At 39.9% G+C, this 10,280-nt stretch overlaps 1 protein-coding gene across 1 annotated transcript; it reads right to left on the bottom strand.

The window, feature by feature from the left end:
• Nucleotides 1-6,169: 6,169 nt before the first annotated feature.
• Nucleotides 6,170-9,685, bottom strand: LOC116215144 (receptor-like protein Cf-9 homolog). Its single transcript, XM_031550741.1, has 2 exons — nt 6,512-9,685; nt 6,170-6,407 (listed from the first exon to the last, which is right to left on the bottom strand). Exons 1-2 carry the CDS (start codon nt 9,643-9,645, stop codon nt 6,386-6,388), a joined length of 3,156 nt encoding a protein of 1,051 aa, XP_031406601.1. The 5' UTR covers nt 9,646-9,685; the 3' UTR covers nt 6,170-6,385.
• Nucleotides 9,686-10,280: the final 595 nt, after the last annotated feature.

The raw sequence follows: 10,280 nt of genomic DNA, 5'->3' as shown, positions 1-10,280 counted from the left end.
GTTCTTCAATTGGGCTGAATTGAGTTTTTATGCCGTGTGTTTGGGCTTATTCGGGTAGATGGCTTGTGATGCATTTGTAAATGTCTTTTGGTGATTTAATATAGCTTGTGCCACTTGCCCGGGGAAAAAAAAAAAAAGTTAGAGCGATTTCATTGGATGAGGCAAGATTGCATATACTAGGGCATCCAAGTGGGCGGGGGTGAGGTCACCTCAAGTTTTTGTTGCCATTTTAAAAGTCCGGTAAGGATGTGGTAGATTTGACAAAAAATTTCAGTTTTACGCTATGATGTGTCAGATTTAAAACGCATGTTAAAAGGTGAAAATATCAAAAAATAATGTTGTGTGGTGCAATTTTCCCACAAAATTAATGACAGCAGACAATGATATTGGCATGCCATGTTGACGTCAATAACAATAACATCCAGTCATCCGAAAACTCGGATGGTGGATGTTGCCATCGTTGATTGGCCGATGGTGAACACCAAAGGCTATTGTGGACATTGTCATCGACGCAACTGGCTGTCATGCTTGTGGTAGGTGCCACTCAATCACGCAACGTAATACACTGCCTATTTTTAATCTGTTCAGTACGGTGGTATAGTTTTTTGTTGGCCAAAAGACAGTTTTGGTCCCAAACTTTGGAGCTATTGCCACTTTTGTCCTAAACCTTTTCCTTTTTTTATAAAAAAAAATGTTTTCATCCTCATCCGTCAAGAAAATACTTATCCAATTTACGGTGACTGCTGAGGCAAAGTTGTCGGTTTGACTTCCCCTCTCCTTGCCGCCATCCAACGACGCGCTTGGCATCATAAATTGCGTTTTAGTGACTCGTTACTACCTGGTTCTTTGCCTCCTCTCGAATCAATCGCTTGATGTTGGTGAGTAATAGGAGGTATTTGAGTCCGAGTTCTCTGTTTTTACATTATACCCGGGCCCTATCTTATAAGAAACATATTTTAAGATTTTAAAACTGAACTCTACCCTATTAAGTCATGAAATCGAAACTTATCCGAAACCTTTATTATACCAGAGGTTTCGAATACCTTATTAGAACATGTAAAAAAATTTATCTCACTAAGTAAAATCGAAAATATTTTATCAATAATCAATAATTACGCAAAACAGAATATCGACATAGATTTGGATTAATCCACAATACATCTACAACAAAGAGGAATATATCTCATCAATCCATTCATAAAATTAAACATCCGTAATATGATCATGCCTCACAAGGACACACCTATTGTAGTTGAACCAAAGTTGTCAACGATAAGGAATACGAAGTTTCCACCGAGAGAGAGACAGAGGGGGAAGAGGATAAAGTAAAAGGAATAAATATATCTGAATATAATTGGGAAAAATTATTATTAAGTTCAGGTACCGGTTCCGATTCCGATTTTGAGTACCCTATATGCAGAAATCGAAACCGAAATCTGTTTTCATCAATTCTTAATTTTAATACCCAGATTATACTCTAATTTCAATACGAGCTACTCAGATCCTAACGGGTAAGTTTCGAATACACCCGGCATACGTGCACAGCCGTAGTGAGTAGTACAACATAGGACATAATCGTCTGATTGTTGTAGTAGCTGATAATGATCTTGTTGTCGTTGGTTTGAGATGCGGTCCTTATCAAGGCTATCGATCCTCCGTGAAATTCGATGCTCTTTGCCACGCTTGACTACGTAATCGCCATGAGAGTTACGCTTGGCCAGGAGTCGCTATGTGGATCTCCTCCGAAGCATTTCAAGCCACATGGAGACTTTCTTGGCCCCATCGATCATAGAAAAACACCACAACCACCCATAATTACAATAATTTGCAAAGCCATGTGTGTAGCTCAATATCAACCAGTGCGCAATCATGATCATTTTATGCGAATAAAATGAAAATTGATATTATAATATACAGCTCTTTTTGGCCATATAGTAATATTTATAATAAAAAAATCAATTTTTCACTTCCATAAGAAACTTCAGTTCCCCGTGTTATGTGCGGCTTTTTTTTTGAACTATCATTACTTTTTCATAATTTTGGAACATATATAGATTTTCTCGTATACATAAATGAGATTTTTTATTAGTTAAATTCTAAAAAATAGTATTAGTAATAGAGAAAAAGTTATATAAAAATCAATCAAGAATTAAATGTGCAGCAAAAAAAGAAGATGAAGATATTATATACATACATGTATATATATATATATAGTTCACCTTCCTGCTCGATCCCGTCACCCTAGGATCCTTCCTCATCCTCGAGCAATGGGTGCTCTAGCTGGATCATGTCATTCCTCCTCTTCTTAAAAGGATTCATCCTCGAATCTACACAGACATCAAGTGGAGAAAGATAAGAAACGTTTAGAGTTGAACTCACTTGGTATCACCTATGAGATCCGACTTATATGCTACTCAAATCCTTTTGATTGGTGGCTGTTCCAGAGGCATTTGGTCGGGAAAAACATTCTTGAATTCCTGCAAGAGATGTGTTGTAATTCAGGGCAACGAAGAATCATGGTCATTAATAAAAATATAGGCCTCTTTGTTAAAAAACAAGATCCTTGGCCTATCTTCCATAAATGCACTCTTGATCTCTTTCTCTTTCAAAAATAAAACTCATTTTATTTTCCTCTTTCCATATCATGACTACACTTACAATCTTTTCCTTTGCATCACTCTCTTTTTCACTCTCTCCAATTTCTTTTCTCTCTTATTCACACTCTTTTTTTTTCGGTTTCAACCACTAGTAGCAACCGACTTCTTGATCTAAATTTGTTCCTCATACACTTGGCTAGGTAGAAGCGGCACAAGTGTAACATTCCAACCATTTTTGCTGTGGAGTTGAGACTTGGCCATGAGTTTCTCTTCTTTTGGCTTCATGGTTACTGTCTCATCTTTCTTCGAAGAAGAACTCCACTTCCATTTTCAAGAGGATGAACCTAAAGCTTTATCATAGCCATCCACCGGGTTAACGAGAGGAACACAGGTGTAGTCTCCTGGTCTGCAACAAAGGTGCTCCTAGCAACTGTTCTAACCGCTTATCTCTACTTTCCAACCTATCATAAATCTCATCGAACGCAACATTCATACGCTCAAATTGTTGATGCATAGCCTGGATTAGCATGCTTTGATTAGCCTCTCCACCATTCTCTTGCGACATGGTGAAATCTTCAAGTGAAAATGTTAGAAATACAAATGGTCCTCACACACTGCCTCACATGTTTAAACTCAATTCATTGTCATACTTGTACTCGTGTTTCACTCAATTTTAAGCTTTTGTCCTCTTATATGCTCACCCACTCTTGCCTTTTCCCTCTCTTGATTTTCTACTCAAGAATTAACTAAGCAATTCAATTGCTAAGTTAATCACTTGATCAACCCAACCCCTTAAAATATCGATTTAGCAGCTGAGTTGAAATAGAAAGGAATTCAGGTCAAGGAGATTAATATGGTGAAGCAAAGGAATGCAAGACGGAATGAAGTAGGAAAGTGACTACAAGATCACCTCAAGATATGATATGAATGAAAAAAAACTTGTTGGACTTCCAAAGAAAACTTGATTCACCTAAGGAAATTAGACTGGAATAAGGAAGATGAAACAAGGATAATGGCAGATATAGAAGAAAATGATAGGAAATTTTCGAAATTCCCAACTTTGCTTGAGTAACAATCTTTTATCTAAAGAAGTCGCTTCCCCCCAAAAGTCAGGGAATCCAATCCAACAAATATTCTCTCCTTTCTTTCTATTTTTTGTCCTTTTTTTATTACTGTTCAACTTCTATTTTCTGCTTTTATTCTCTTTTCCTTTTCTTTATGTATCTTTGAGGACGAATTTCTTTCTTTTTATTATTATTTTGGATTTCTAATAAGATAATTGAAACTTTAGGGTTCTTGAGCACAATAAGAATAAACCAACAAGAACCACAACTTCTATAAACGATTTACGAACCCTAAGAACAATGGATAACAAGAACGAAATAGGATAGTTGAAACCTGGATTGGAGCCAAAACTCTGATGCCAATTGATGAGAAACCCAAGGAACCTATCCTGAGACCTAGCAATAATAGAATGAGATCAAACCCGAGATTGTCCAATAAAGGTTTCCAGAATAGAGAATATTGGCCTGATGACTATAATGAGCCACAAACCAATATTATAATATGAAATATGACCCACTAGCTCCTAGAAAACAATATTATAAATATCGAAAATCACAAGTTATCACACTTGCAACAACTACACAGTTGTTGAAAAACAACTAGGAGAAAACCTCTATCACAAGTAGAATGAAATCTGATCGATCCTTCTCTATGGAGGCCACATGCATATTTATAGAGAGATACTATCTATTAACCTAAAATGACTAACGGACTTAGCTAAAATAAATCATAAGCTTAATAAGCCCAAAATGGAATAGGCCCAACTTATTGAAAGCAACTAATTATGTCTTAGAACAACTAGCCCAAAATCAGTCTTTTGAACTTGGATCATCTTCTAGATAGACTTCTAGGATATTAATGGTTGTGGCTTCTTGTTCCACATGCATCTTGCCCAAGAGCTTGACTTCTCCTCTAAGGACAGGCAATACCAGTCTTTGCATGACTTCTTGGATTCGCTTGATTCGTGCTCTTGTACTTGTTCCAGCTGGCACATACATGTCCCAAAGCTCGCCTTCATGCCCGACCATATCATCGTGGGATCCTTCCTCATGTCCATGCAAAGGGTCCTCTAACTGGATCATATCACAAAGTGTGGCTCTAGTCCTCATTCGATGATATTTCATTCAGGGATTGATCAGTAAAGAGGTGATATTTCATTCAGGGAGGCGGATTCTCAGCTCCGAATTTTGAGTCATGAAAACTTCATAATATATGTAATCTCTTGTTTCCATTTCTTAAGTTGCTTTTTAGTGCTTCAATTCTCTGTTGTTTTTTTTTTTTGCCCCCAACTCTTCGAGAAAAATCAAATCTCTAGCTTCTATTCTTTTAAAGCGGCGAGAGAGCACATTCTTTGGCTATAAATGACATAAGAGAGACATGTCAAGAGTCTTTGTCCTGTGGATACATTAGGAATCTTCAGTTTCGTAGATTTGGTTTCTCAAAATTTCGATAGGTCCCACTCTCTCTAGGAACTCAAAAGAGATGCATCAGACGGTTTTCGTTTTATTCAGACACTTCAATTTATTACGGAGAATGACACTCATGATTATTTTCTTTTCTACTTGCACCGACAAAAGGAAAAAATAAAAATACTGAAGTTCCTCTTCATTGATAAATTGCCACCCCCTTCGATCGGTGGAATCCGCCATGTACCATTTTATACAGACACTTCAATTTATTTTTACTTTTTTATTTTTATGCACTTAATGATTATGTGAAACGGTTGAAGCTTGCTGTGGTATAATTCAAACATTTGGATAGAATTGTATTAGCATTTTTCAAAATCAATGTATATCGTGACAGGATTCTCTCCGCATTTAGGGGAACTTCTGGCAAGGTTATCAATATATATCACAGGCCAGGCTCAGGAATCATGTATTAAACCTGGGAACTGTGTCCAGCTTTGTGCAGTCGAACTATACCGCTTACAACTTGTGTCGCGTTGTGTAGTTGTGGCCATTAGACAAGCAACGGCTATTAGACCAGTACAACACGTCACATTTACTTACCATAAAAAGAAAAACCTGTTACGTTTTTCTCTCATGTCTTTTATTAACAAATAAGAAAAAAAAATCTTAGTCTGTTAATCTCCATGGAATGTGAGAGAATCTAAATTGTGTGACCTCTCGAGTTATGTGATTGTGCAGGTGAATGCAGGAACAAAGGCAGGGCAGGAGTCTGATGCTTAGTCGGGATAATGTGGCTCCAGTCTTTCTTCCATGAAAAAAACAAATAAATCAGTAAAGAGGCGTCATTTCATTCAGGAAGAGTGATCCTGAGTTCGAAATTTTGAGTTCTAAAAGTTGCATCACGATAGTGTGATTGACCCACCGATCTGTAATATTTGGTTTCGGTTGCAAAGCTGTTTTATAGAGCTGCCACCTGCAGCCTCGCATCATTTAGTGGCAAGAAAGCACAGTTTTGGCTATAACATTGATATGTCAAATTCGTAGATTTGGCTCCCTCAAATTTCACAGGTTCCAGTCTGTCTAGAAACTTAAAAGAGATGCATCAGATGGTAATGATCTCATTCAAACACTTGAATTTATTATGGAGAGCAAAACATATGATTGTTGTCATTCCACTTGAAAAAACCGACATCCAAAAAAAAAAAAAAGTTTATGGAATAAAGTCGTGGAAGTTTCCACTTCATCAATGTATTGCCATTTCCCTTTGTCGATGAAAGCTTTCATACTACCATTTTTTTGCCTTCTCTTCCCGTCTCATTGACCTCTTGGGCTCCTCCTGATTATTTTGTATTTTAGGCAAGGAGAAAATCAAGTTCAGAATAAAAAACACTTCGCTTTTATCAAACAATGTTTAAATGCGATAATTTATGTAACAAGTACCTCCTGCGATTCCTTGAAGCCACATTTCTCCTTTTACGTTTTGTCATTCTGTATATTTTCCTCTCGAGCATTCTCACCAACCATCTTGGTCTTCCAGTTTCCAGCATAATGTAGCATGATGATATCCCAAGGACGAGTCCGCATCCGTAGCCCATTGGCACTGCCCTCCATTCAATCCAATGCACTGTTTCTTCTTCAGAGAAAGTTGAATGTGGTGGTGAGTCCACCGTGTCAGTCCCACATGCATTTGGCAATGGATGACCACACAGGCCGAGATTCCGGTCAAAGGAGTGCTCAAATGTATCGATTTGCGGGCCCTTAGGAATCGGTCCAAAAAGCTGGTTATTTGAGAGATTTAGGGTGGTGAGCGACGTAAGATCTGCTAATTCTACAGGAATCTCCCCGTTGAGCTCGTTCGAGGATAGGTCCAACCACTCGAGATTAGTCAAATTCCTCAGAGAAGACGGGATCCTGCCAGTCAGATTGTTATGAGAAAGGTTGAGTCCCTTGAGTGCCTTCAGATCTCCGATTAGTTCTGGAATCTCTCCTTCGAAAAAGTTCCCTGAGAAGTCGATGGTTGTAAATACAATCAGAATTTTCACCAGCTCAATGTCCGATCCTTTCATGACCACTGTGATGGAATCTTGATAATGTCCATATTTCGAATCCATATATTGAAATCCACTGCTCGTTACATCCTTCATGGCAATCAAGTTGGTAATATACTTGGCTGGCAGTGGACCGGAAAAGCTGTTGGCAGAGATGTCAAAAATGCGCAATTTTGGGAAGGGACTATCAGCTTCACCAGAACTGTCCACTAAACCATGGAACTTGTTTGATCTCAGATTAAGAACTTGCAGACTTGGCAGAGCTTCCAACCAATAAGGAAAGTGGTCCTCCAACTCGTTTTCACTGAGATCTAGAACTTGCAAGTTCTTGCAATGTACCAAAGATCGTGATAGTGTGCCTCGAAGGCGATTCTGACTCAAGCGAATCGTCCTCAAGCTGGCCTTTGGGATGAATATATCTGGTATTTGACCAACAAAGTCATTTGCTCGGAGGTCCAATATTGATAGCGAGGCATTAAAATTACTGAAACAGTGAGGAATGGTGCCGGTCAAGTGATTAATGGATAGGTCGATGACCTGTAGTCTAGTGGCATTGCAGACCTGATAAGGAATGTCTCCGCTAAACTTATTGTTTGCAATGTAATAGGATTGAATGGTGGACGGTGGAATGGGAAGTGGTCCTTCGAAATTGTTATTTGCTAGGTCAATGAAATAAGCGTTTGAATCAAGAGAGAAGTTTATTGGCAACCGTCCAGCAAAATCATTGTCGGAGATGAGAAAGTATGAAATTTGCGGTGGGATGGGAATCTCAATGGCTCCATGAAACTTGTTTGACTGCAAATCTAAAACTAACAAGCTGTAGAGGGGAGCATTTAATAACCAGTGAGGGAAAGTGTCATACATTTCATTGTAACTAACATTTAAATGCTCCAAGCTCGTACAGTTTGCTAGAGATGCTGGCAGTGGGCCTTGCAATTGATTGTCGCTCAACTCCAACCAGGTAAGGCTGCTTAAATTTCCCAAGCAATTGGGAATGGTGCCGCTGAGTCTGTTGCCTAAGAGATATAGACTATATAGTGAACTCAATTGGCAGATTGAAGATGGGATCTCTCCGGTGAAGCTGTTATTTGAGGCATCAAGCTGCCAGAGGTTGCTTAAATTTCCTAAGCATCTCGGAATGTTGCCATTGAGTCTGTTATCTGAGAAGTGTAAAGAATATAGTGAACTTACTTGGCAGAATGAGGATGGGATCTCTCCTGTGAAATTGTTGTCTGAGAGATCCAAGGACGCCAATGTGTCCCTCCCTACTCTCCAAAACCATTCAGGAATCCCTCCGTGAATCTTGTTTCCAGAAAGGTCCAATTCTTCCAGCTCAGATGAAGAACTCAAGAAATGCGGGAATTCAGTCAACTTGCAATTGGGCAGTATCAAAACTTTGAGACTTGGGAAGGAACAGTTGCTATCGCTTTGCAACATCACAGTGAGGTTGTTCCTTGGAAAGGAAAGGTACTGGAGATTTTTGAGTCTTGCAAACATTTCAAAGTCCACGATGCCACTGAAGTTGTTAAACGCAAGGTCCAAATGGGTGAGGTGGTCAAGGTTTCCGAGTGCCGGTGGGATGGGACCGGTGAATCTGCTGTGAGAGAGGTCCAGATAATTCATGGACCTCAGATTCCCAACTGATGCCGGAAATGACCCGTGGAAGATTGTATTTGATAGATCCAAGGAGACCAACGGACCGATCCAGTTTGTCTGGGGGAGAGTGCCCACGAGATCAGAATTATGAGAAAGAGAGAGACTGCGGAGGTTTGAGAGATGGAAGATGGCAACTGGGAATATGCCTCGCAGATTGCAGTCCCGAAGACTCAAAGATGTCAGAGTGGAAGAGAGGTTAGTGAGGGAATTGGGAGAAACTGTAGACATGTCAATACCATCAAGAACAAGTTCTCTCAGCTGGGTGAGATTACCAACAAGCCTTCTGAAACTATGATCATCTTCTATTGTTAGATCACTGTTACCCGAGACATTGAATGTAACTAGGCTGGAAAGGTGAGAGATTTCTGGAGCAATGGGACCCGAGAAAGCAGAATGAGAGAGGTTGAGATGCTCCATTCCGGTAAAGATACCAAACCCGGGGGAAATTTGTGAGAAATAGAAATTGTTACCAGCGAGGTTGAGCCATCGAAGATTGTAGAGCGAAAAGAGGGTGCTGTTGGGATGGAGGGTACCATTGAGCCAACTGCAACTGAGGTCGATGCCAATCACGTACTTTGTGGATGGGTGGCATGTGACCCCATCCCACGAGCAGCAATCGCTGCCATTCTTCCATGAGGCTGTCTTCGGATATGAAGTGATAGAGGAGTCCTTGTCGCAGTAGTCTTCAGAGGCGTCCTTTGTGTTGATGAATGCGTTACTGAACTGAAGCAGAGCATCACACTCATGGCTATGGCTCAAATACTGTCGGGATGGTGCGGTGAGAGCAGCAGCAGCTACTGGTAAGATCATCAGGAAAGCTGAGAAGAGGAAGAGGAAGGGGTAGACGGATACAATATCCCTCATCCTCATCGCGTCTTGTTAGCAATACTGAGAGTGATCACCAGGTGGTCCTATTGCTTATTATATAATCGATGATGGAAATCAATCAATAATGCGTGCAACCTCAATAATACACAACCCATCTACCTGATTTGACGTTTCCACACCGAGATGCATGAGTGCAGCCGGTGCTGACTTTTTTCTGCCAGCTAGCTGACGTGTCAGAGGACACCCCGTCTTCTTGAGAAAATGCTCTTCAAAGTTCAAATTAGACTTACTAAGGGAACATAAAGAAATTATCATAAGGGGTGATAGCCTAGTGATTCCAAGCTCACTCCCATGTGATTTGGAGACCTCCAGGTCTCGAGTTCGAATCCCCCCGGGACATATGCTAGGGTGGGCTCTTTAACTTGGGCCTGGAGTCATTTCTAACTTCTGTGAATTATACTAGATCCTTGGTGGTGCTACGCTGACGGAGCCAGTGCTCACGCTGGTTGTTCAATTTGGATAAACTAACTCTATATTTGCTGATGGGATCAGTGCTTGCGCTGATTGTTCAGTTCGTCTGGTATAACCATTTTATTTAGCAAAAAGGGAACATAAAGAAATTGACAGTTGAGAGATTCGTCTCATCCTTTTTTGACTTTTTGGCCTATGGAAGTCGC

This window comes from Punica granatum, chromosome 7 (assembly GCF_007655135.1).
Source record: "Punica granatum isolate Tunisia-2019 chromosome 7, ASM765513v2, whole genome shotgun sequence".
Classification (NCBI taxonomy): domain Eukaryota; kingdom Viridiplantae; phylum Streptophyta; class Magnoliopsida; order Myrtales; family Lythraceae; genus Punica; species Punica granatum.
This window is presented reverse-complemented; position numbering and strand designations above follow the sequence as displayed.

What these genes read in the sequence shown, in the direction of transcription:
- LOC116215144 (XM_031550741.1), bottom strand. Translation starts at nt 9,645, where the DNA reads ATGAGGATGAGGGATATTGTATCCGTCTACCCCTTCCTCTTCCTCTTC. An exon ending in GCTTCAAGGAATCGCAGGAG is followed by an intron (nt 6,408 to 6,511) that starts GTACTTGTTACA and finishes CAAAATAATCAG; the next exon opens with GAGGAGCCCAAGAGGTCAAT.